At 50.6% G+C, this 26,980-nt stretch overlaps 1 protein-coding gene across 1 annotated transcript; it reads left to right on the top strand.

The window, feature by feature from the left end:
- Arf3 (ARF GTPase 3) lies at window positions 1-26,073 on the top strand. Its single transcript, XM_006974380.4, has 5 exons — window positions 1-140; window positions 21,089-21,329; window positions 22,484-22,594; window positions 22,799-22,923; window positions 23,394-26,073. The coding sequence occupies exons 2-5, from the start codon at window positions 21,182-21,184 to the stop codon at window positions 23,553-23,555; spliced, it is 546 nt and encodes a 181-aa protein (XP_006974442.1). The 5' UTR covers window positions 1-140; window positions 21,089-21,181; the 3' UTR covers window positions 23,556-26,073.
- The last annotated feature ends 907 nt before the right edge of the window (window positions 26,074-26,980 follow it).

The following is a 26,980-nucleotide window of genomic DNA, read 5'->3' as shown; positions in this document are numbered from 1 at the left end:
GCGGGCCCGCGGACCAGCTTCGCGGCGGTCGGCTCGGGGAGCGCGGAGGCAGCGGCCCGGGAGCCAGGCGGAACCTGCGGGGGCGGAGGTGGCGCTGGCAGCGGCAGCAGCGGCAGCCGCGGCGCCCGGAGCAGGAACAGGTTCGGAGCTGGAGAGGGAGGAAGGCGGGTCCGGGCCGGGAAGAGGCCGGCTGGCTCAGGGTGGGAGCCGAGGAGCCCGGGTCCCCCCCCCCCCCCTTGCCGTGGTCCGGCCCCGCACGGCCCTGGCGAGGTGCGCGGGGGACGCTGCCCGCCGGGCTGGAGGGCGGGGGTGTCCCCAGCCCCGCTCCTGCCCCCGCAGCTGAAGGACGCCGAGCTGGGGTGGGGGCGGGGGGCGCACGCGGGTTTGTCCTCCGCCTCGCCCGACGGGGCGACCCCCGGGCTGCAGAGGTGGAGCTTTCGAGGGCTGGGGGAGGGGGCCGGGGGGGGGGAGGCAAGCTGACCAGGGGGAGGTGATGCGGGGGCGGTGTGGCTGTTTGGATCTTTTCCTTCTCTTTAAAGGCTATGAGGAATGCTGCCTTTTTTTTCTCCCCCCTCTCTCTCCCTCGCCTAAGCTGTGTGTGTATGGGGGGGAGGCGGGCAGGGGGGGGGGACCAAAGAAAAGCCTCGCTATGGTTATTCTTCCTCACCCATCGTGAGGCACGGGGATTGGGGTTTTAGCTTCAGGGCCTACTGGTGAGGCACCGCTGCGCACTGTTCTCATGTTCTGCTTTGGGGGTGCTAGGAAGGGCAGGTTGGGAAGAGGGCAGCAGGTGGGGAGAGGGTGGAGAGGAGGCTGGAGAAGGGGGAGGGGGCCCTGAGCTCGCTAGGAGGAGAGAGGTGGGGCCTTCCTCCCCCAGGCGTAGCGGGGGCGGTCTCACCGGAGGAGGGAGCATCTTGTCACTGGCCCTGAGTTTGTGTCTTCCAATCCGCTTTCTTTCTCTAGGAAGTCCCAGGATTCCCGGAACAGAAAATGAAGCCATTGCTTACGCCAATCCTTTGAAAGAAGGGGGGAGGTGGGGAGGTAAAGTTCCCTGTTAAAAACGGGCCACTTGATTAGTTAAGTGGTAACTCTCTTTGGGAGAGTCTTGTTCCTTTTTGGGGTTCTATTACTGCTGGTCTCTGGGCCAGGAAGAATGTGGTGGAGGAGTGTGTGGTCTGGAGAGAGAAGGAAATAGTGAGGTCATTAGGGTGAAGAGAAAGGTAATGTAAAACCTATTTCTGCTGCCGTTGGATTGGTTCACCCTTGGTCTGTGGCATGAAAGTTTTATTGGGAGATCTGCTGCAGGAGTCTGATCGCTTGACTCATGGCGACAGGATAGAATCCAGTCTCTGCATACCTCCAGTCAGGTAGATGGAAACTGTCTTGGCTGCCATTTTGCCTTAGGCCTGTTTGGGGGTAGTGTCTCCACTTGTCGGGACAGGCAGTGGCCAGAGGATGGGTCTTTTGCGTATTGGTCCTGAGTTTGAATAAATTGTTAAAGCCCATTTTAAGAAAGGCTCATCCGCGTAGGTTCGTCTTTGCACAGAATGAATCACTGACCTTGCAGGCAGCTGGGAAAGGAAGGCTCCATGTGGCACACACTCACCTCCTGCCAACTTGCACGGTTCTCCTTCCCTTCTCTCTCTTTCCCTTCCCCTCCCTTGCTTGGTTTTTTTTCCTCCTTTTCCTTTTTTGAGACAGATCTCTCTGGGTAGTCCCCTTGCTCCCCAGCAGCTGCCCGCCTCTGTCTCGAGTGCTAAGGTTAAAGTGTGAGCCCCCACAGCAGATCCTCACTTCCTTTTTGGAGACATGGTAGGTTTGATGTCAAGGATCTTGCTTTTAGAAGGTGAACACAGGGTAGGCGTGTGTGTAGAAATCTGCAAGGTTTCTAGCTGTGGTTCACGGAAAAGAGCAGGAAGGCCAGGTCTGGCGACGGGGACTGTAACCTTAGCACTAGGAAGAGGCGGCGGTGGCGGGGGATGGAGAGTTAGGCCAGGCTGGGTTACATAGCAAGACTATCACTAACAAAATAAAGTAAATACAAACGAAAAACCTGACATATTTGGAGGATATCAAGCAGTTGAGAAGTCTTGTCGGGTCTTAGGGTGATGCTGTGGAGTGTGTTCATCTTCTCCCTTTCCAGTATTTACGATGAGGGGAAATGGCCTTCAAGGACAGCGGCCATCTCTGTTCATTAGAAGGAGAAACTTCTTCAAAACCGGGTTTGTTAAAGCTGGGGTAACAGTGAATCTGCTTCCTCAGAACTGGAAACAGATCCTAAGAGACGCCCACACCAGGGGGTTTGGCTCCTTTCACCATTTGGTTAAAAGTGTTTTTAGAGACAGTAATTAAAGGTGGGCTCTAGGATCAGACAAAATGGGGGGGGGGTTCATCTGTTTATTGTGGACATTTGGTAAAATTTCTTGTTCCCAGTTTCATTGTCCTTGTGTGCAGAGGGTGATGGGGGCAGCTGCCTAACAGGGCTGTCATGAGAACTAACTGAGACAACATACTGAGTATTGTGCAAGACACGCACCAACACGTGTTTACTGCTATTAATAACCCGTCATCGTCGTAATAGCGATGACTGCGGACGCTTAGGACTGCCTCAAAAGAGAGGAAGTTCCCAAAGAGCTGCTTGGTGTCCGTGAGGAGGGGCAGTGGTTACAGGGACTTTATACAGTGTCTCACAGTGGTGACATCTCTCTCCCAGTGTCAGGTTAGAGAGCGCTTCTTGCTGCTTCAGCAGGAGGTGAAGGTGGAGCAGGCCAGGGCCCAGAACCGTCATCTTGGATGTGGAGACATGGGTGATACCGTAGGCCTGGTGAGATGGTTCGGGGGAAGAACTCTTGCCGCCAAGCTTGACGATCGAGTTTGATTCTGAGCTCCTGCCCTAGACCCACATGGTGGAAGGAGAGAACCGATTCTTACAAAGCTACTCTCTGGCCTCCAGACAAAAATGGTGTAAAAAGAAAATTTTTACTTATTTATTTATTTATTTATTTTTAAAAGAAAAGTCACTCTATAGCTGAGTGTGATAAGTAAGACATGGATGTGCTCCTAGTACTTGGGAGGTAGAGGCAAGATAATTAGAGGAGTTAGAGGATCAGGAGTTAGAGGCCATTGGATGCTACAAGAGACCTTGTTTAAGAAAAACGGGCCTGGGTGGTGTCGAATGCCTTTTTAATCCCAGCACTTGGAAGGCAGAGGGAGGTGGATCTCTGTGAGTTCGAGGCCAGCCTGGTCTACAGAGCGAGATCCAGGACAGGCTCCAAAACTACACAGAGAAACCCTGTCTCGAAAAAAGGGAGGCCCCAGAGGAGTTTGCCCAGTGGTTAAAGCTTGCTTGTTGCTGCTTATTTGGAGGACTGGTGTTCAGTTCCCAGCATCCATATCAGGAACCCACAGCACCTGTAACTTCAGTTCCAAAAGATCCAACAACCTCTTCTGGCCTCCTGGGCATTGCATGCACACGTGCACACATATAATTTAATTAAAAAAGAAAGGATGGGACCGAAGAGATGGCTCATCAGTTGAGAGCATTTGGTTCCCAGCACCCACCTGAAATCATCCTTAACTTCAGTTCCAGGGTACCCGGTGACTTCTGCCTCTGTGGGCACCAGGCAGGTACCTGGTGCTTGTACATGAGCATTCAAAACACGAAGACACGTCCATAAATCAGCCTTTTAAAGACAGGGTTAGCGGTGGAGCTCAGGTAGAGTGGCGCACATGAGCCTCACGTTCTGTCCCTGGCTGGGTAAGGTACCACAAACCATTGGGAGGTCAGAGGCAAGAGGATCAAAAATTAAAGATTGGGGCTGGAAGGATGGCTCAGTGGTCAAGAGTATAGGCTCTTCCAGAGAACCTGGATGTGATGTCCAGCATCCACATGGCAGCTCAAGCCGTCTGTAACTCCAGTTGTTGGGCATCTGACACCCTCTCTGGTTTCTGCAGGCACCAGGTACACAGGTGGTGCAGACACACGTTCAGTCACAGCACCAGAACCCATACCATAAATAAAAACTATTTTAAAACTTCAAGGTCATTCTCAGCTACACTTTGCATTTGAGACCAGCCTGGGATAAGTGAAATGACACCCTGGATTTTTGTTTTTGTTCTATTTATTTAGTTACTTTGTTTTTTTGAGACAGGGTTTCTCTGTGTAGCCTTGCCTGTCCTGGAACTCACTCTGGATCAGGCTGGCCTCGAACTCACAGAGATCCTCCTGCTTCTGCCTCTTGAGTACAGAGACTAAAGACATGCACCACCACCACCACCACCTGGCTAGACACCCTGTTTAGCAGAACACAAATCTGAGAAGTGACGGTGACTGGGAGGAGATTGAACATCCTGGTTGAGTTTAGAGATTGAGTTTTCCAGTATTTAGGATCCCCGTTGACAGTGTTTTCGTTTAGTTTTTTGCCCTTTTAAGAATGTCCATCTGCCGGGCAGTGGTGGTGCACACCTTTAATCCCAGCACTCGGAAGGCAGAGCCAGGCGGATCTCTCTGAGTTTGAGGCCAGCCTGGTCTACAAAAGCAAGATTAAGGACAGGCACCAAGACACGACAGAGAAACCCTGTCTTGAAAAAAACAAAAAAACAACAAAAAAAAAAGGTCCATCTCTGAGTTCCCGTTTCACAAAACATTGTGTTAAGGTCCAGAGGTTATGATGTCTGTAGTTCTCTATCAGGCCTTCTCCATTGGGGGGTTGGGGTAAAGAATTAAATAACACTTCTATAATAAAAGGAATTCGGGAACGTTTGGAAGGAGTTCCAAAAAAAGTGAAGACTTCCTTGGGCATGTGACACACCTTTAGTCCCAGCACTCCGAAGGCAGAGGCAGGTGGACCTCTGAGTTTAAGGCCAGTCTGAGTTTTAGTGACACCCTGTTTGTTTATTTTTATTTATGAGCATTGGTGTTTTGGAACTGGAGTTACAGAAAGTTGTGAGCTGCCATGTGGGTGCTGGGACTTGAACCTGAGTCCTCTGGAAGAGCAGCCAGTGCTGTAACCACTGAGCCATCCCTTCAGGAACTGAGACCCTATGTTTAAAAACCAACCAACCAACCAACCAACCAACCAAAATGAAGGCTTCAGGGACCAGTGAGACTTCAGGCTCAGCACAGTGATTCTCAGCCTATGGGTCTGAACCCCTTTGGGATTTGAAGGACCCTTTCCCAGGGGTCACCTAAGACCATTGCAGTTACGTCTTAGCAATGAAGGCTGTGGTTGTGGGTCCCTGCAACATGAGGAAGTGTATTAAAGGGTTGCGGCTTTAGGAAGATGAGAACCTGCCTTAGCAGGTAAGGGGCACCTGAAGCCCAGCTGGGAGGCCTGGGTGTGTGTCCTGGAACCCACGTGGGGAAAGAACCAGTGTTCAGAAGTTGTCCTGTGACCTCCACATGTCACTTGCCATACACCTGCCCACGTATACTGCATGTGCATTCCATGAAGGTGTAGTTACCTTTTTAAGGGCTGGAGAGCGAGTTCAGAGTTATTCCTACCTAGCGCCCACATTGGGCATTTATAACTGTTAACTCAGCTCCCTGTCAGATTCCCTGACATAAGTTATGGATGCTGGTGGTGCTAGGAACTGATCCTGGTTCCTCCATAGAGCAGCCTGTACTCAACCACTGAGCCATTTGTTTTTCTTCAGTAGGGTTTTTGTACCCCTGGCTGTCCTGGAACTCACTCTGTAGACCAGGCTGGCCTTGAACTCAGAGATTTGCCTGACTCTACCTCCTGACTCTAGGATTAAAGGTGTGCATCACCACCACCACCACCACCACCACCACCACCACCACCACCACCACCACCACCACCTCACACAAACTAAGTGAAGGCTTCATATTCTGTCTGGGAAAGAATTGTCTTTTGTGAATGTGCTATAATTTACTTACTTCCTTTCTTTTTTTGGCTTTTAGAGACAGGGTTTCTCTGTATAGCCCTGGCTGTCCTGGAACTCGCTTTGTAGACCAGGCTGGCCTCGAACTCAGATCTGCCTGCCTCTGCCTCCCTAGCCCTGTGAGTGCTGGTGAGTGTTGAGATTAAAGGGATGTGTCGCCAACTGCCTGGCCATGTGCTATAATTTTCTTGTGGAATTCTAGAAAGGATCTGTTAAACCACATAGACTGGAAAGGAGTGGCTTAAGACTTGAGGGATCCTCTGTTGTTGCCACGTTCCTCAAGAAGGGTCACATAACTGAGTGACAGGTCTCCTGGTGCCCTGTAGCTCTCCACTGCTGCTGAGAGCCTGCCATGCCATTTTAGTTCTTTGTGTGAGTCAGTTGTGAACGTTTACAATATAATGAATTTAGGATGCAAGAGAGCATTTGCTTTCTGTTGAAAAGTGTGTGTGTGTGAGAGGGGGGGTGTCTTACGTAGCCTAGGCTAGCCTCATAAACTAGCCAAGTAGTTGAGGATGTCTTTGAACTGATGATTCTCCTGCCCCCACTGCTGTAGTGCTGGGATGCAGGCATGCATAACCATTACGAGGTAGTGAGTGTGAGTGACACACACACACACACACACACACACACACACACACACTCACACACACACTCACCGCCTTGTGCATGCCAGGCAAGCGCTCCAACTGAGCTGAGTTCCATTCATACTTCACCCTAAGTAAAACCTTAGTCTAATACATAAAATGTTTTATTGAGAGAAGTGGGTGGGTATGGTGCTGGGGAGAGGGGGAAGATAGTTAGAACCTCTGTATGTGAGGCCTCTTCATCCCAGGCAGCTTTTCTTTTCTTTTTTTTTTAAGTTAGACCTTTTCTTTTTTTTCTTGGCTTAAAAAAAAAAAACATTTATTTTGATTCCTATGAGAGTTTTTCTTGCATGTCTGTATGTGCACCATGTGTCTGGCGCCTGGTGCCTGTGGTCAGCCAAAGGTGTCAGATCCCCTGGAACTGGATTATGAGTGGTTATGAGCCACCATGTGGATGCTGGGAACCAAACCTGAGTCCTCTGCAAGAGCAGTAAGTGCTCTTAACTGCAGAACCATCTCTCCAGCTTTTTTTTTTTATTTAGTTACTGTATGTGTGTGAGGGGATGTGCATGCCATTCAGTGTGCGTGTGTGAATGTGTAAGATGACAACTTGTTCTTTTTCTCCTTCCACTGTGTGGATCCTGGGGTTGAATTCGGGTCTTCAGGTTTGATAACAAGTGCTTTTGCCTGATGAGCCATCTGTACCCAAATCCCTTTTTGAGAGGGGGTTGCCTGCATCCAGATTGCCCGGAATTTGTTATGTAGACCACAGTGGCCTGATTCTGCCTCCCATGTGCTGTGATTACAGGTAGATACCATGCCTGGTCTCTTGGCAGCCTCTTGGTCCCATCCAAGGAACACTAGGGCTCTGAGAACATGGAAACCACATCTCCAGTTTGTCACATTCAGGAGGACTGGGGGCCACAAGTGGATTACTTTCTGTCTTGACAGTACAAATATTTAGTCTTCCTCATGGGACCATTTCAGAAAGTGTGTCAGTCACCAGCTCCAGGTCAGCCCTGCTTTGTGCCAGGACAGGAGCATACACAACCCTGGAGGTAGAGTTCATAGTCTGGGACAGGAGCATACACAGCCCTGCAGGTAGAGTTCATAGTCTAGGACAGGAACCTGTGCACACACACACACAGCCCTGCAGGTAGAGTTCATAGTCTAGGACCAGGAGCATACACAGCCCTGCAGGTAGAGTTCATAGTCTAGGACAGGAACCTGTGCACACACACACAGCCCTGCAGGTAGAGTTCATGTCTGCAGGAATTCCCAACCTTTTTTCTGTTATGGCACACACAGAAAATGATACTAGGACAGCAGCTAGAAACCTGAGCTGATGGGTCTGCAGACTCTGGTCTCCTGAAGTCCTGCCTGGGCATCCACTGGCTTTGTGATTGGTGCCTCCAGCTGACCTGGAATGCATCAGGGGCACTTTGAGAGGCTTTATCTCCAGAAAGTGAAACAGACGAGCGTGCATAAACCACATTTTTCCGTTTCTTTAGGCTCTTTTAAAAGAAAAAAAAAAAAAAACCCAGTATATCAGTGTTTGGCTGTGCATGTCTGTGTTCCACATGCCTGCAGTGCATGTGCAGGCCGGAAGAAGGTGGCCAATCTCCTGGGACTGGAGTTAACGCATGATTGTGAGCCACCATGCTGGTGCAGGGAATTGGACCTGTGTCCTCTGGAAGAGCAGCCGATGCTCTCAACTGCCGAGCCATCTCTCCAGTCCCCCTTAGGTGCTGCTATAGCTGGCCTTGTCCAGATTCTGGCTTTCTGTTTGACGCGTTCACTGTGAACTCCATCTTGACCTGCACCAGGAGCCAGATTGGCTTTATTAAGGCTTTCCACTACCCACAGTTACTGTTATGTTTTCAGTGATTTTTGTAATGAGGAGAACATAGTGTTTTGGCTATCCACAGGCAGAGATAGAAGCAGCCATAGACTACCTGGACTTGGAGCAGGTGTAAGCTGTTCAGGTTGTAAGAAATAAAGCAGGGCTGGTGAAATGGCTTAGCGTTGAGAGCACTGGCTGCTCTTCTAGAGGATCCAAGTTTGGTTCCCTGCAGCCACGTGACAGCTGTCAACTGTCTGTACCTCCCGTTCCAGGGGATCCAACTTCTGTCCTGGTGCCTGGTACCTTACAGGTACCAGACATGCTCTCAGTGCACAGATGTACATACAGGCAGAACACCACACACATAAAATGAGGCAAGTGCCACCATAACCAGCTTTTTAAAAAACTTTTTATTTAAAAACAAACACCACCACCACCCCCAAACGCTAAAAGACTAGGGCAGGCTGAAGAGCTTTGGTCAGGACAGTGCCTCAGAATGTTGGGGAAAATGGGTGAATTTTTTTTTTTTTTTTTTTTTGAGACAGGGTTTCTCTGTGTAGCCAGATCTCATTACAGATGGTTGTGAGCCACCATGTGGGTGCTGGGAATTGAACTTAGGACCTCTGGAAGAGCAGTCGGTGCTCTTGACCTCTGAGCCATCTCTCCAGCCCTAGGTGAATGGTTTTTATCTGGTCTATTTTATCTGACTAGATCATTCTTTTGGGGCGAGGAGTCTGCCTGCTTCTGACTCCTGAGTGTTAGGATCACACTTGGACCTTGACCATGCATGCTCATATACTGAGTCTGAGCCTCCATCAGACAAGGGGTTCTGGCCCATCCTTGTCTGGTGTGACCTCTTTTAGATTTTTGTTTCCTGGAGTCTTCTCCAGATTCTGATTTACTGCGTTTCCAACTCTGACCTGAATACAATTGTAGCCACTATCACGGGCACAGTTGGAGTTAGGCATGTTTTAATGCACACCAGGATCATTACTGATTGTCTCATACCATGGGTAATTTTATTTACCTAAAGTCTTAATTTAATTTGACCTTTCTCTAGCCTTTTACCTTTTTTGGGGGTATGTGTTAATGCTGGCTCTCAAACCTAGGCTTTCATGTATCCTTACTAAAAAGTTTATTTTTATTTACGTGTGGGTCTTTGTGAGTACATAGCACATGTGTGCAGATGCCCAAGGAGGCCCGAAGAGGGTGTCAGCCCTGGAGCTGGTGTTGCAGTGGTTGTGAGCTCATTGACGAGGGTGCTGGGGATTTGCTCAGGTCCTCTGCCGGAGCAGAAGTTCTCTTGACTGCTGAGCCATCTCTGCAGCCCCCATGGATGCTAAAGCAGGTGATCTGCCGTGAAACTGCACCCCAGCCCTACCCTCTGCTGGTAGTGATCTTCCTCAGTGTGCCCCGATGTGCAATCACTTGATTTACTCTGGTGATGTCTCTGGTGGTCCTTCCCGACTGCTGTCTCTGCCCTTTTGATGTTTGGTTTTGTTTCCTTTTAAACGAAGCAGAGTTGAGATCTAATAAAGATTTCAATATAGGTGTAAGCCCAAGGGTTGAGGCACTCAGCAGAAAGTAAGACTCAGTATGTAGCCCAGGCTCACCTCAGACTCATGGTGGTGCCACCACACCCACACTCAGCTAGGGTTTTTTTTTGGAGAGGGAGGGTCTCATGTATCCCAGGTTTATTAAAGTAGCAAGGAATTTGATTAAAGTAAGGCAGATATAACAGGCAGATACTGCCCTCTCTGAGATAGACCAGTGAAGTTATGAATTTAGACAGTAGAATGCTGTCTCTTATGTTGCTGTAATAAAGCCCATGACAGAAAGCAATTTGAGAGAAAAGGGTTTGTTTATTTCATCTACCGCTTGTAGTTTATCACGAAGGGAATCTGAGCAGGAACCTGGAGGTGGGCGCTGATACAGAGATGGGGAGGCTGCTTACCAGCTTGCTCCCATGGCTTGCTCAGCCGGCTCACACAACCCAGGACCACTGCCCAGAGGCGGCACTGCCTACGGTGGGCCGGGACCTCTCACATCCGTCAATTAAGACAATGTCCCGCAGACTTGCTATGGCCCATGTGATGGAGGCGTTTCCTCGGTCGAGTGTCCCTCTTCAAAGATGGTGCTAGCTCGGGTCAGCTGACAAACTAACCGGTACAAGGGCACGAGACGCCCAGCGGTGGAGGTACTGCCACCAGCCCTACAACCCTGTGATGGAAGGAAAGAACCACTTGTTCAGAATTGTCCTCTGACCTCCACACGTGTCCCACAGCATGCGCGCGCGCGCGCGCGCGCGCGCGCGCGCACGCACACGCACACCCACACCCTAGTGGCCGCCCCACAGAGCTGCATGTAGAAACCAGGGCCTTGTGCATACCATGTTCAGGTGCTGCATCCCCATCCCGTGAACGGGATTCTTGTTTAACAAGGACAGTTCCACTTGGGAAAGGTAGAACGTTCTGGAGACGGTAATGGCGACAGTCACACAGCAGTGTCGCTGGAGCCATTGGACCATATGCCTGGAGATAAAACGGTGAGGTTTTTTTTTTTTTTGTTTTTTTCGAGACAGGGTTTCTCTGTGTAGCTTTGTGCCTTTCCTGGAGCTCACTTGGTAGCCCAGGCTGGCCTCGAACTCACAGAGATCCGCCTGTCTCTGCCTCCCGAGTGCTGGGATTAAAGGCGTGCGCCACCACGCCCGGCTCAAAACGGTGAGTTTTATAAGTACTTTTAAAGTATGAGGCTGGAACCATTTGTTCCTTTTAAAAAAATAAATAAATTTATGCCAGGCGGATCTCTGTGAATTCGAGGCCAGCCTGGTCTCCAAAACGAGTTCCAGGAAAGGCTCAAAGCTACACACAGAAACCCTGTCTCGAAAAAACAAAAAAACAAACAAACAAACAAAATAAATAAATAAATAAATAAATTGACTCATTTATTTACATCCCGGCCAGTTTCCCCACCCTCCTCTCCTCCCAGTGCCCCCTCCCAGCTTTTGTACCTTTTAATCCATTCGCTTGTCATTAGCTTGTCATTAAAGGGCCGGTCTATTCTCCCGCTTTCTGCTTATCTAATTTTTATTATTATTTGGGTGGGTGACTCTTGTGAGATAGTGTCTCACTGTAGCCTAGGCTGGCCTTGTATGTCTCAGCCTCTCAACACCAGAGCTCTTATGTATGTCCTTTGTTAAGATAGCTTATCATCCTATTTTGTTTTTTAAGATTCTTTTCATGTGTATAAGTGTTTGACTGTGTGTATGTGTGTGCAGCGTGTGTGCCTGGTGCCCATGAATGTCACAACGATGGAACTACAGTTACAGACAGATGGGAGCCACCGTGTGAGGTCTGGGAACTGAACTCGGGTCCCCTGCAAGAGTCACAAGTCCTCTTCATGGTTGAGTCCTTCCTCTGACTCTGTTTTACTTGAAACAGAATCTCACTGTGTAACTCTTAACCTCTTAGCTATTGTTCTAGCCTCCCAACTAGCCTTTTTTTTTTTTTAAATTTTAAAAATCCGCATTTATTTTTCAGATGATGGTGATTCACACCTCTAATTTCAGCAGAGACAGAGGCAGGTAGATCTCTTGAGTTCAAGGCCAGCCTGGTCTATAGAGCAAGTTCCAGGACAGCCAGGATGACACAGAGAAACCCTGTCTCGAATCCTTCCTCCCTCCAAAAAAAAAATTACGTTTCTTTATTTGTGTATGTGGGAGAAGGCAGCCATCATGGCACACATGTCAAGGTCAGAGGGTAACCACAAGGATCCTGGGCGTCAAACCCAGGTTGTCATATTTAGTGGCAAGTGTGTTGACCTGCTGGGACAGCTTTCTGTCCCCCCCCCCCTCATTCCTTTGTGCATGGGGGTGCGTGTGCGTGTGCAGGCTGAAGGACAACTGTGGGTATCCTTAGGAATGACTTGGCTTGGCTGCCTGGACGGTGAGTCAAGGGTCTCCCTTGCCTCTGCTTTCCTACCTTTGGGGTTACAAGTGTACCTCCAGAGCTGACTGTTGCATGTGGTTCTGGGGCTCCAGCGGGTCCCTGTGCTTTCAAGACAAGCGCCTCAGTGACTGAGCCATCCCTCCACTGATTTTGTTGTTGTTTTCCCCTTGAGACCGGTCTCTAGTCCAGGCTAGCTTTAAACTCTCGGCACGCACGCCTCCTGTCCTGGCCTCCGGAGTGCTGAGATTACAGGTGTGAGCTGCCACCCCTGGTTTACCGTCTTGTCTTTGTGTATCAGCTGGAGGCTAGACAAGAGGACATTCATGCTCCTTTTAAAGATTGATGGAAACATTCTTAGATGCTCCCAGGGAACTTTCCCCACGTCTTACCCAGGTCATTTTCCATTCCTAGGGCCGAGGAAGAGCCATCTTTGCTGAAATACACCCCAGTTTGAAACAGAGTGGGCTTTGGCTACAAGAAGGGAAGAGCAGCTTTAGTAGAGCGGCCGTCTTGGCTCCTTCTGAGTCAGTCACTGTTTGCATAGGTGGTTCCCAGGTCCCCAGCCCACCCCTGTCCACTGGACTTCATAGTTTGCACATCAAAGTTCAGTGTTTAAAGGGCTGGAGAGATGGCTCAGTGGTCAGGAGCACAAACTGCTCTTCCAGAGGACCCAAGGTAGGGTCCCAGCACCCATGTCAGCTCCTTACAATAGCTTGTGACTCCAGCTCCGGGCTCTCAGGTCCTCTCCTGGCCACCATACCTGCACTCACATGCACATGCTTACACCCACAGAAAAGTGAGCTTAGAATTTTGTTTTTATTTATTTATTTTTCCTGCCTGAAGAATTGCCACCCAGTTCCCAAGTCATGTTTGGCTTCTCTAACTCTTACATTTAATCAGTCATTAAGCCTGTGCGTTCTACGTTAGTTTTGATCCAGGGTCTCAATGTGGCGTTGGCTGTCTTGGAACTTGCTGTGTGTGCGTGTGCGCAGTGCCTGTGGAAGCCAGGAGAGGGCAGTGGGTCCCCTGGACCTGGAGTTAGCACAGCTGTGAGCTACTGCATGGGTGGTGGTGCACACCTTTAATCCCAGCACTTGGGAGGCGGAAGTAGGCAGATCTCAGTGAGTTCGAGGCCAGCCTGGTCTACAGAGTGAGTTCTAGGACAGGCAGGACTGTCACCCACAGAAACCCTGTCTTGGGAAAAACAACAACAACAAAAAGAACTTTGATTTCTCATCTGTATTACTGTACTTGTCAAATGTTTTTTGCTTTCAGTCCCCCCTCCCCCCTTTTTTTTTTTCCAAGACAGGGTTTCTCTGTGTAGCTCTGGCTGTCCTGTCCTGGAACTCACTCTGTAGCCCAGGCTGGCCTCGAACTCACAGAGATCTGCCTGGCTCTGCCTCCCGAGTGCTGGGATTTAAAAAAGTGTGTGCCACTACTGCCCGGCTCAGTTTTGCCCTTTTTATTTAGTAGTGAATCTGCTATTAGAATGGTCTTTCTAAAGTACTTGTCTGACCATGTTACTCTGCTTTAGCTGTTAAGGGCCTTTGTGATCAATCCTTCCTCATCTCTCCAGTACCATCCCGTATCACTTCCGTGTGTTAACAATGCTCAGCCAAAGAAATTACTTCCCAGTTGCCATGACCTTGACCAATAAAATGTGGGATCTGTGCCTCAGGTCTTTATGCCTTTGCACAGACTGTTTCCTGTACATTCCCGTTTTACTACCTGGTTACTGCTTTTCCTTTGGTGGTTGGTGCAGGTGTGAGTGAGATTTCATGTCTGAGAATTACCCTTTACCTCTTTGTCTTTTTCCTAGGCTGGCATGAACTTGCTATGTAGCCAAGAACAAGTGTAAACTTGTAGTATTTCTGCCTTGATCTTTAGTGCTGGGGCTAGAGTTGTGTGTCCTCACACCTTTGGTGTGCAGTCCTGGGATTGAACCAGCCCTTTCTCATGCTAGGCAATCACCCTACAACTGAGTTCATCCTTAGTCCCTCATCCTTGTTTAGTGTACTTTTTGATGAATCACCGATGACAGACAAAAGAAGTGATTTCTTGACTTTGAAAATCTTAGACGTTACTAAGATACCAGTCAGTTCTTTTTTTTTTTTTTTTTTTTTTTTTTTTTTTGGTTTTTCGAGACAGGGTTTCTCTGTGTAGCTTTATGCCTTTCCTGGAACTTGCTTTGGAGATCAGGCTGGCCTCGAACTCACAGAGATCCACCTGGCTCTGCTTCCCGAGTGCTGGGATTAAAGGCGTGCACCAACCCTGCCCGGCTCCAGTCAGTTCTTGTGTTCTGACTCAAGTTCTATCTCAAGTTCTTTAGATAAAACTTACGCTTTACCTATCTTTAGGCATGGTGGTACACACTTTTAACCCCAGCATTTGGGAGGCAGAGGCAGGAGGACCTATGTGAGTTCTAGGCCAGACAGGTCTAGAGAGACCCTATCTCAAAAAACTATATATATATCACAGCTTCACCAACCACCTATCCTGGAGAATAATGCAGGCTTACCATGCCCTAAACTATTGGTCTTTTGTGTAGCATGAATCTTAAAAGTTCTTATTAATAAAATCAAACCCGAGGCCAGTTATTGGGGTCAATGCTGGTAGATCAGAGAGAAAGAACAAGCCACAGCTATCTCACCTTGCCAATTCCTCAGCTGGTCCTGTTTCCTCAGACTGGAAGCTTCTGCGTCCTCATCCCAATGGCTCTCAGCTCAACTGCTGCTGGAAAGCCTGAAGCTTAACCAGCCACATGCTTACCCAGCCAAAAGCTCCTAGTTTCTGGTCCTCACGCCTTATATATCTTTCTACTTTCTACCACCACTCCCTGGGATTAAAGGCTGGCTTTCTGGGATTAAAGGCGTGTCACCATGCTTGGCTATTTCCAATGTGGCCTTGAACTCACAGAGATCCAGAGGGATTTCTATCTCTGGAATGCCAGGATTAAAGGTGTGTGCTATCACCGCCTACCTAGTGGCTTTTCTGTTCTCTGACCCCAGATAAGTTTGTTAAGGTACACAATATTTTGGGGAAAACAATACCACCACACTTTTGGTTATCAGTGTTTCAAATAGCATTTCTATTAACGGTACCTCTATTTGAAAATTACCTGGGAACCAGTTGCTCTTATTCTATCTTGCCTGGCAGCAGAGGGTTTGAGAGGTTCTTCTGCCTTCCTCTGGACCCCGAAGAAGAAGAGGTAGTGCCAGGTCCTCTGATAGACTCCGATGGGAGTCTGAGTCTTGGAATCCGATGGGAGGAGTGTGCGAGGCCGACTAGGCTGTGGCCGTCAGAATGCCCTAAGGTTGAGACGGGCATGTTTTCTGCAGAGTACAGAAGCCAAGATGGCTGAGTAGCCAGCTCTAGCAACAGCTGCCTTTGCCGGGAATGGAGGAGTGAGTGCACTTGGTCCCTGGTGAGGATGTCCTCCAATGGGTCCTCAGTCAGTCGGTGTGCTTGACTGAGCTCCAGCAGTGCCCCGCTTGGTGCTAGAGCACAGTTTGGGAGCTCTTGTTAGTTTTACAACCCCAATTAACAAAAATTTCTGAATGTAAAATAGACTATTGAGATACTCTGTTAAGAGAGATTGCTACTGTCCATTCATTATTCATCTGGAGTCTCATTTTCTGTTTTAACTGCTCTCCTGGTTTCCAGTAGTCCCTGGAACCCTGGCCATTTTGCCCTGTCCACAAATGGGGAAAGGGAGTAACTTGGCTAAATAGGGAGATGTCGTTCAGGCTTCGTCTCTCCTGGCCTTTCCCTCCCTCCCCTCTCTCTCCTCTTCCACCTCTTTCCCTCCTCCCTCCTTCTCTTGAGGCAGGGTCTTGTACTCCAGGCTAGCCTCTAGTCCAGCTCATAGTGGAGAATGACCTTGAGTTTCTGATCCATCTCCCAGGACTGTGAGGGTTACAGGCATGCTCGACCATGATTGGCTTCATGAAGTCCTAGGGATCAAACTCGGGGTTCCATACAAGCTAGGAAGGTACTCTTCCAGCTGAGATGCATGGCCAGATGACCTGCGGTGTCCTTCTAGGAATGCATTCTGGTGAAGGAATTCTGTAGGGTTAGTGAGATGGCCCAGCCCTTGAAAAGGCTGAGGTTTACAACCAAAGAGATAATGATAATTGTTTGCATAGGCGAGGACTTGTGTTCTTGGCACACTGCTCAAAGCTGCCACCGTCCTAGTGATGGGGCATATTGGTGAAATTATTAAGGCCACTCCACGTAGTTAAAATGGAGGTTTATTTTGTGGGGTAACTCACAAGTGAAGGGATAGGTAACAGGGTCTGGGAAAGGTGTAGCGCAGTCCGGCAGTGTTCTCTGGAGGACTCTGCGCAGTCTACCTACAGCGTCCAGGGTCCAGGAACCAAAAGAGCCACCCCTCCAGATCTCGGGTCTTCAGGGCCCTCTCTTGGCCCCGCCTTGTAGGTGTGACAGTTACCGAAGCCTCCATGGGGGTTGGAACTTCCAGATCAAAGCTGGAAGGGCTACCCACTACAGGGGCACATGCTATCTCTTAGTGTGTCAGAGAGGCATAGAGAAAGGCAAAGAAGTCAGCATCTCCTTTGGAATGCTGAGTCAAGCTCCCAGTTATGCTAAAAACCCGGGAGTCATAAACCCTGACTGCTGGGGGAGGGGGCGTGCTTAGTAGCTACCAGATACTTAATTTAGATCTTTATCCACTTAATTTGCATATTAATGGAAAGGGGAAATTTTACCAGTTTTGCTCTATTTTTTTGTTGTTATTCAAGACAGGGTTTGTCTGGGTAGCCCTGGAACTCACCCTGTAGCCCAGGCTGGCCTGGAACTCACAGAGATCTCCCTGCCTCTGCCTCTGAAGTGCTGGGATTAAAGGTGTGCGACACCGCCACCACCACCGCCGCCGCCTCCACCACCGCCGCCTCCGCCACCTCCACCGCCGCCTCCGCCACCACCACCGCCGCCTCCGCCACCACCACCTCCACCACCTCCACCACCACCACCACCACCTCCACCACCTCCACCACCTCCACCACCTCCACCACCACCACCACCACCACCACCACCACCACCACCACCTCCACCACCACCACCACCACCACCACCACCACCACCACCAGCACCAGCAATTTTTTGTTTTTTTTTTTTTTAAATGCACACATTTCCATTGGCATCTGCAGGCCTTGCAGTGGCCTGTGCCTGGTCTGTTTGGCACTGGGATTTTCTCTAGGTTATTTCTGTCCTTGCCATCATCCGCTTCCTCCTTCCCTTTTAGGTACCTTACCCGCCTGTCTTCCAGAGCCTTTGAAAGAGGCTTGGGCTACCTTTGGGAGAAACAGGTTAGCAGCGCTGTGGCTTGTCCGTCACCTTGGATTTATTTCCATTTATTCCAGTGTCCCCTCAGCCTTTATTTTGGGTATGTGGGACAGTGATAGTAGTCACTGAACATGGAAATGTAGTGGACGTTGCTTTGGTAGGGGCTCATTCTTGATGATTCCCCCACTCCCACCCACCCCCGCCCTTTCGAGAACTCTTATAGCCCACACTGGCATCAAACTTGATAGATAGCTGTAGGTGGCCTTGAACTTCTGATCCTCTTGTCTACGAGTCTGAAGTGTTGGGACCACAGGTGTATACCACCATACCCAGCTTGACAGCACATTTGATCACCTAACAGTAGTACAAAGGCACCAATCCTACTGGACAGAAGAAATGATATAGAGATGTCTCTAGTTGAGGCTCAAGTCAATATGCATGAGGGAACATCCACAGTGATGGCGTCATGGGAGTGAAGACAGCCCCAAGTAAGTAAAGGATATAGATCTTGCCATGGGGATTGCATTTTAATTAGGGACAGTTATGTGCCGGCTTATAAGAAATTAAGCTTTACAAAGTAATACTCACTGTATGAGATGCTCACGTCATTCCGTGACCTTCGGAGGGCGTGTTATGGCACAGAAGCAGGTGTTACAGTTAACTTCTCTTCCCAGGCCGTCCTGCTCCAGCCTTACAGTGCTTGGACTGGAGGCACATGTCACCTTTGCTCAGTTTAGGGGCAGCTCTGAGCTGTAACTTGAGCGTGACAGTTGAGCAGAGAATCGGAGCAAAGGGTTATTACAGGTTCTAAGCCAGGTGATTTTCTCTTTCAGCTGCGATTCTCACTGTCATCATTTAGTCGGTGCTAATCTGGTCATGAAGGACCGTGGGAAATATATGACATAAGTTTAAGATTTCAGCCAGAGTCTAATAGTGAACCTTCAACAAATACCACCTCTTTGCTTGATCCCCAGACTTGGAGGTTTTCTTTGTGGAGGTCATGGTGCCAGAAGTCCATCTCTCTGAGGTTGTCACAGTTGGCATCACCTGATCTTAGCAGCTGGACAAGTGTCCCTGTCACCCCCTGTCACCCCTGCTCCTTCCTGCCTCACCTAGGAATGCAGAGATTCCTAGACCTGACTGGATGAGTTGGAGCAGGAAGGGTGGCAAGGCTGGCCAGTGGGCAACATGGCTGAGGTTGAACCCTAAAGTTGAGCCAAGCCCTGTCTCTGGGGTGTGAGCTTCGTGGGTCAGAGGCTGGGCTCGTCTGAGAAACCTGGGAGAGCCACACCTTAGAGGACATCTTAGCGGCTCCTTAGTGGCTGTCTGGGGATGCCCGAAGATGAAACACTCGCACCCACTGTTCCTTTTTTATTTTTGGACAACCTAGTACTTCGTCTCCAGTGGCTGCTGATCTGACTTCTGTGCACTAGTCTGGAATTTGCTACAGATGAGTAGAGAGAACAAAGCAGAACAAAATAGCCTAACTCACCAGACTTGCATGCTTTACCTTGTAAATAGCGTTCTTCATCATCCACCGTTCACATTCCTGGGTTTAGATGCGCTCTGTCTTGACCTGTTCCTTCGCCTTCGGGGGTTGGGGGGGGGGGTGTCGCTGGTCTCCAGACTCGCTCGAGTGCCAGCAGCTGGCATACAGTGATTGCTGAATAAGCCGCCGCTGACACATGCCTCCTGAGGCACAGAGAACTGGCTGGCATGGGTGGTTCGAACCCCCATTTCAGATTGTTTCAGGGGTACATTTCCAAGTGGTGGTGCACACCTGTAATCCTAGCCCTTGGGAAGTAGAGGCAAGAGGAGCAGTTCAGATTCATCTTGGGCAACTAAGACCCTAGCGCAGACATTTGAAGGCGGCTGGAAAAACGACTCAGCGTCAAGAGTACTTGTTCTTGCAAAAGACCTGGGTTCAGTTCTCAGCACCCATAGAGCAGCTCACAGCTGATCAGTTTGGTTTTGTTCTGTTTTTTAGAGATTTATTTATTTACATATTTTATGTAGGTGAGTGCTCTGTGTGTGTGAATATCTATCTGCAGGTCAGAAGTGGGCATTGGATCCCATTATAGAAGGTTGTGAGCCACCATGTGGTTCTTGGGAACTGAACTCGTCCTCTGGAAGAGCAGCCAGTGCTCTTAACCATTGAGCCCTCTGTCTAACCCCCATCCAATGGAATGTGAGCAAGATAATCATACCTAAAGTTAAATAAATATAAAAATAATAAAACTTTAAAAAGTGTCTTTTGTTTGTGTGAGGGTTGGTTTGAGGGGTGGTCTTGCTGTGGAACTGGCTTGGAATTTAAGATTCTTCTGACTCCACTTTCCGATTGAGGAGATTACAGGTGTGAGCTAGCACATGAGTCTCAGGTGCACATTTCTGTGACTGTCCTGTGACTGGGAAGGGGATGAATGCATACACGCATGAGCTCTGTCGGCAGCAGTAGCTGGAATGGGCATACTGGTGTCTTAACTCTTCACAGTGCTGCTTCCTGCTCTCGTCCATTTAGCAGGTGTGTGTTAGCTGTCTACTGTATACCGTGCATAAGCATTCAGTTTGCTGGAGCTAGAGGTGGGATTGATGGAGTTAATTTAACTGTTGAATTGCACCAAGCGTTGTTCTAGGTTTCAGGAACAAGGAGCTGCAAGGGCTTCTTGGGTTTACTAAATGGAGCTTGAAGCAGCCAAAAGTTTTGAACAGAAGAGCCACATGACCTGATTTGGCCTCTAAAATCACTCTGGCTGTTTTGTGGACAAAACAGATTGAAGGGGTTAGGGAAGATGCAGGGATGAGATGATCACCTCATTGCAGTTGACCTTGTGGAAGAGCTCTCCCTGGGTGGCCCGAGAGAGCAAAGCTCCCCCCTCCTCCCAGCTCAGTGTGCAGCTGCAGGAGAGGGCACAGGTTGCAGCAGTTCAGAGTGGAAACAGGCCTCTTCGGGGTCAGGCTTGCTGTGTGTCTTCCTCGTTTACATTGGTATGGAAGGAAAATAGAATTACAGAGTGACAGGCAGGGAAAGAACCAGCTCTTGACTAGAGCAGAGCGTAAACCTTGGGAACCTGGCAAGCCTGAGCCTTGTCAGGAGTCCCAGCCACTCCTCATTCCACTCTCTACCACCCTCTTCAGAAGCTCGGTCAGGTTGGTGAGGGAGAGGCGCACATGGGTTTGCAGTGCTTTAGGGTGTAACAGAGAACATCAGAACTAAAAAGGCTTTAGAAATTACCGGTTAGAACCTTCTCGATTTTCAGATGCAGATCTGCAAAGATGAAGTAAGCAACCCTCCTAGAGTAGATTCCCTGTGTAGCAAGGGTCCTGCGTTCTCCTGCTTTGCCTCTCCTCTCAGAAGTTCAGTCTGTGAGTGGCCTGGGTATTCATAGTCCCTCCTGGTGCTCAGCCAGTTGTAAATGAACTCCAGCGACGACTTGGGCCATTTCCATGAATCTGAAGTCCTTACAAGCAAATGATGGTAAGGAGTTTGTGTTTGCTTTGTCTAGGATCAAGCCCTCCATACCAGGGACCAGGCTAAACCCAGACTACTACTGCCTCTCCCTGGGTCCCACTGACCTCAGAAAGCAGCCACTGTAATCATGGGCAATATCTTTGGAAACCTTCTGAAGAGCCTAATTGGGAAGAAGGAGATGCGCATCCTGATGGTGGGCCTGGATGCTGCAGGGAAGACCACCATCCTGTATAAGCTGAAGCTGGGGGAGATTGTCACCACCATCCCTACCATTGGTAAGCTTAGGCCAGCTTGTGGTTGCGGGTTGATGGAAGGCTGGGGGCCTGCTTGTGGATCTCCCTCCTGGCCCATTCTCCCCGGCGAGTCCACACATTCGTGGGCTTCAGAGAGGATCTGTTTAACTTACCGGCAGGTGCTGGAGCTGCCGTTTGCCCACCTGCCCTGGCCCTCCCTGATGCGGGAACTTCCGCAGCCTGGCACTCAACAGTTGCCCTCAGGCATTGGAGTTGGATTGTTCTCTGTGTTGTTTGGAAAGCAGGTGAAGGGCTTTGATGTTCCTGCCAGAGGCCTGGAATTGCTTTGGTTTAGATCTTAAAACGGTGGTGGCATCTTGGTTAAGACCTGCCTGCTGGCGGAGGACATTTGCTACAGACGTGGGCCCCGGCACTGTAGCTGTCTGATGTCTCTGCCTCTCAGCTCCACGGCTTACCTTAGATACTTCTTAGTGACCAAGGGACAATTAGTTGTTCCTTTGTAGAACGGAGAACGAGAATCTGAATGAATGAGGAGAAGGTTGGCTCATATTGCCCAGGCAGCTCTGCACCTTCTGACCAGGCCTCATTGTTGATTTCTTAGGTTTTCCTTCATATATATATACATACATACATACATACATACATACATACCTTCTGACCAGGCCTCATTGTTGATTTCTTAGGTTTTCCTTCATATATATATACATACATACATACATACATACATACATACATACATACACACACACACACACATATATACATATATATAACATGCTTATTTCTGTGTGTGTGTGTGTGTGTGTGTGTGTGTGTGTGTGTGTGTGTGTACCATATGCATGCAAGCCTAGTGTCCATGGAAGATAGAAGAGGGCGTCAGATCCCCTGGAACTGGAGTTAGGGATGGTTGTGAGCTACTGTGTGGGTGCTGGGAACTGAACCCTAGTCTCCTGCAAGAACAAGTGCTCCCAGCTGCTGAACCGTTTCTCCAGCTCTTTCAGATTTTCTTTCAGGCTACCCAGGTCACGGATCACCAGGTCCTAGGATCCCTTAAGCTTCCTGTTGTTGGTGTCATGTCCAAAGCTGAGAAGAAAAAAATGGGAATAAGCTTAGTGGTCATTATTTGTAGGTCTGGTATTTGAGGCCATTAACCATTGACCTTTTTCCCCCAAAAGGGTTTAATGTGGAAACAGTGGAATATAAGAATATCAGCTTCACAGTATGGGACGTAGGTGGCCAGGACAAGATTCGGCCCCTCTGGAGACACTACTTCCAGAACACCCAAGGTATGGCGGACAGACTTGCCAGGGTTGGCACTGCTCTGCTGGGTTTGTGCAGAGCATGGCTGTCTTCTTCCGTTCTGGGCAGCCAGCCCTTGCCCTGATGCAGCTCCTGGAAGTGGAGAGAAGGGGGGGCATGTGCTTGGAGGGCGTGGTGATGGAGGCAGACTTCAGTTAGCTCTGTGTGTTCCATGCTCTCTCTGTCTCTAGGCTTGATATTTGTGGTGGACAGCAATGATCGGGAGCGAGTCAACGAGGCCCGGGAGGAGCTGATGAGGATGCTGGCGGAGGACGAGCTCCGGGACGCTGTGCTCCTTGTGTTCGCAAACAAGCAGGTGCCATGTCTCCCTCGTCCTGACGGGAGACGACATGGAGCCCTGGGGGTCACTGTGTGGAGAGGCCTGACTACCGTTGTCCACTTGGTAGTGTGGGAAAGACAAGCTGTTGGCTTCTTCATGCCCCTTCCTTGTTCTCCAGCCCAGTTGAATTTAGCAGCATTTTAGTCCTCAGGATGAATGTGGTAGATCCGTCTCTGCAGGATTTTTGTCTTCCCTGCTGTGCCCTGTAGTGGAACTAACTGGCCTTACTGCTGTCAGACTTGATCCTTTGGCCGTCTGAATCACACATTTATAACCCACCTCTCCTCATGGAAAGCTGTCTGGGTCTGGCCTTCTGGGCCTAGAGTGTTGGTTCAGGTCTTGAGATGGAGGAGGAGGTGGCCACAGATGTGCCATTGGTAAACGGGGGCCCTAGAAGACTTGGGGAGATCCTGAGGTATCTGTGTGTGTGTCTCCTTGCACTGCAGGATTTGCCGAATGCTATGAACGCTGCTGAAATCACAGACAAGCTGGGGCTGCATTCTCTGCGCCACCGCAATTGGTACATTCAGGCCACCTGTGCAACCAGCGGGGACGGGCTCTATGAGGGCTTGGACTGGCTGGCCAATCAACTCAAGAACAAGAAGTGAGAGCAGGCAGCCTCGTCTGGCTGCCCCACCCACTCCGCCACGTACCTGTTGTCTCCCTCCCATATTTCCCTTCCTGCCTCTTGAAAGTGTGGCCAGTCCTGGGTATCATGTTTACGTGCCCAGCAAGAGCCTTGCCTCCTGTGCCTCCCTCCCTTCCTCCCTTCCTCCCTCCCTCCCTCCCTCCCTGTCACTGACATGATCAGTCCCCCACTGCTGTCCCGATGATGAATCATTCCAATTTACTGGATTTAAAACAAACGAGGCTGTTATGGTTTCATGGGGTGGTCTCCCTGCTGGGCTTCAGGAGGAAGAGTGGGCTGTTCTTTCCGGGGCTGTTTGGCACTGGCTCCTTCCCTGTCCCCCTGGCCACTCTGCCCCATCTTCCTTTCCTTCTTCTAACCCTCTCCTGTTCTACATGGAAATTGCACGGGCCTCTCTGTGTGTGCGTGCATGTGTGCGCCTGTATATACGTGTATAGAGAGATATATATGTGGGGGTCGGGGGAGGGAGTGGAGAGCAGCTCAGGGCTTGCGGCCAGGACACTGCCCAGTGGAGCCCGTCATCTGCCCTCTGTGTTGGTGAGATCAGGGGAATGGGGGTGGGTCCCGTTGCTTTCCTCTCCGCAGGAGGTGTTCCTGACGTTAGGACAGATGGTGGACTCTGCAGCCGTCTTCCTTAGATTTCTTCTCCACCCTTATGAGCGTGAGAAACGGCATTTCTCTCTAGATGACTGTTCCTACGAGATGCCGTCCTGTGCTGCCTCGGTGGTGGGAAGGAGAGAGGAACCCGCTCACTTTGATCAGTCCTCCCCACCATCATGAGATCCTCCCCAGAAGCTCAGAGGGAGGTGGGTTGTGGGACCTGCATGGCGAGGGGTGGAGCGTGGTCTGTTTCCATCTTGTTCTTGTTACTAGAAGGTAAGGTGTGGAGCATCCTGCCTCTGCCCTCCTGGACCTTCCTCAGTCTTCCGAGCTCGGGCCTGGGTGGCTCCATCTGTCCTTGGGCAGATTCTCTCACCTAGTAGTCCTGCTGGCCTGCTGGGGACTGACCAGGTGGGGTAACAGAAGCCATGGCGTAGGGGTGACCTAGCAGACTTCAGTATCAACCCCTGTGCGCCAGTCTCTTTCTAGTGCAGGACCAGCTAAAGACGATGTCCGGCTGTGTGCGGGCCTCAGACCCTCCTTGCTGGCAGCTTTCCTCAGTCCTCACACACGTCCTTGAATAGGTTGAGGGGGTTGGAATGGAGGAAACAGGACCCTGTGCGGCTGGCGCTGGGACAGTGATAATCGGGGCCTCCCTCCTCCATCCTGTCTGTGGTCGGATGCTGCTGCGGTCTGTAGGAGGCCCCTGCTTACTCCTGAGACTCTGACCTGGGTCCTGCCGCAGTGAGGCCGTGGCTGCCCTGTGGGCTCCTGTGTGTGCTGGCTGCGCCCTGAGCTCCAAACCAGCTGTCGTAACCTCTCTGCTAAGGCCAGGACCCTGGGCCCTCTGCAGGATGGCTGAGGGACGGACCCCTTCCCAGAAGGCCCTGCTGAGCTCCACTCTGGCCGGCTTTCCTGCCAGCTTTGTCCACAGCAGGCAGATCAGTTCCCCAGCCTACCCCAGCCAAACTGAGAGGTTCCAGGGGTGTCTCCCTCAGTGCACTTAGTGCTGTGTTATTAAACCCCAGATACCGTGTGTGTGTGTGTGTGTGTGTGTGCGTGTGTGTGTGTGCCGGTGTTCTGTTTCCTTTTACAGTGAGTTAGTTCATCACTCTCACTCCGGACACTGCCCCCCACACTTTCTCCGCCGGTTTCTGATTTTCCCCTCTGTTGCCACTCTGAGCTCTGCTTTGCCTTCTCAGTTCCTTCACTGTTGTGGCCTGTTTGTTTTTCTTTTCCTTGTTTTTGTCTTCTGTTTGATTTTCTCCTCTCTATGAGTGGTGAGGACTGTGCCTCTTCCTCTGCCGCGCTTTCTGACCTTGCCTCTTAGGTAGTAGTTCCACATAGGTTTCGTTTATCGCAGGCTCAGTCCACCCCACCCACCGCCCCAGCATCTTGGTTTTCTCAGCCTCCTGGGACCAGCCTGAGGCTGAGCAGGCTGAGGCAGCTGAAGATGTTGACTTGATGCTGCTCCAGATACGTCCAGCAGGGGGCAGTAACATCTTGGTAACATCTCTGGCTCCTGGGGGAGGTGGGGGACGGGCCTTTCTATGTTCCCGTTCACCTAGCAAGTCCTTAGGGGTTGGGGGTTCCGTTCCATTTCTGTAAACTCCCTCTCCTGCGTCTCTGAAGTTGGTTTAATTGTTGATCTTCCTTGTTCCAGCTTTCTTTCTGGGGATTCCCCCTTCCCTCTGCCGCCTCCGAAGTTTGTGGTGTTACAGTGGTATCTGCAGTTCTGAAGTGGGATTTTTTTCTTTTTCCTTTCTCTGGAATGTAGACTGTATATGTTTAATAACTCACCTTCTCTATCCTTGCTCAAAAATGTGGGATAATGCAATGACTGTGACCCTGGTTGGAAATTAAACTTGTCTTATGCAGCTTTGGAGGAGATCTTCGTGCTCTGCAGCAGCCCCGCGGCAGTGGGGACGGACGCGCGGGGACGGGGACACTGTGACGGGGACACTGACGGGGACCCGCTGTGACAGGGACACTGACGGGGACCCGCTGTGACAGGGACACTGACGGGGACACTGACGGGGACCCGCTGTGACAGGGACACTGACGGGGACACTGACGGGGACCCGCTGTGACAGGGACACTGACGGGGACGAGCGGGGACCCGTTGTGACAGGGACACTGTGAGGGGGATGCGCTGGGACGGGGACGCGCTGGGACGGGGACACTGTGACAGGGACACTGGCGGGGACGCGCTGGGATGGGGACACTGTGACAGGGACACTGACTGGGGACGCGCTGGGACGGGGACACTGTGACAGGGACACTGGCGGGGACGCGCTGGGACGGGGACACTGTGACAGGGACACTGGCGGGGACGCGCTGGGACGGGGACACTGTGACAGGGACACTGACGGGGACGCGCTGGGATGGGGACACTGTGACAGGGACACTGGCGGGGACGCGCTGGGATGGGGACACTGTGACAGGGACACTGACGGGGACGCGCTGGGGCGGGGATGTTGCTCTGTGATGGGGACATTGCTCTGGGACGGGGACGCGCTGGGACGGGGACGCGCTATGACGCTCCCTTTCCACACTGTTCTTTCTCTGCAGAGGAAGGGTGGGAGGACATGCTTCAGTGGGTGGAGAGAAGTCATGGAGGAGTCAGGGGTGTCGGGAACACTGATGTGAGCCCTTCTCCCTGCCACCCCCGGACGGAAGTCTCAGTCAAGCACCAGGTGTGAGGGCTGTGACTGACGAACTTCTGAAGGGCTCAAACCTGAAGGTAGCTGGGTTTACCACCTGTTGATAGACTTAGGGCCGTAG

Source organism: Peromyscus maniculatus, chromosome 20 (assembly GCF_049852395.1).
Source record: "Peromyscus maniculatus bairdii isolate BWxNUB_F1_BW_parent chromosome 20, HU_Pman_BW_mat_3.1, whole genome shotgun sequence".
NCBI lineage: Eukaryota > Metazoa > Chordata > Mammalia > Rodentia > Cricetidae > Peromyscus > Peromyscus maniculatus.
This window is presented reverse-complemented; position numbering and strand designations above follow the sequence as displayed.

Excerpts from the sequence above, each read along its gene's own strand:
- Arf3 (XM_006974380.4), top strand. The coding sequence starts at position 21,182 with ATGGGCAATATCTTTGGAAACCTTCTGAAGAGCCTAATTGGGAAGAAG. Across the intron at positions 21,330-22,483 it reads CACCACCATCCCTACCATTG|GGTTTAATGTGGAAACAGTG; the intron begins GTAAGCTTAGGC and ends TTCCCCCAAAAG. Across the intron at positions 22,924-23,393 it reads TTGTGTTCGCAAACAAGCAG|GATTTGCCGAATGCTATGAA; the intron begins GTGCCATGTCTC and ends CTTGCACTGCAG.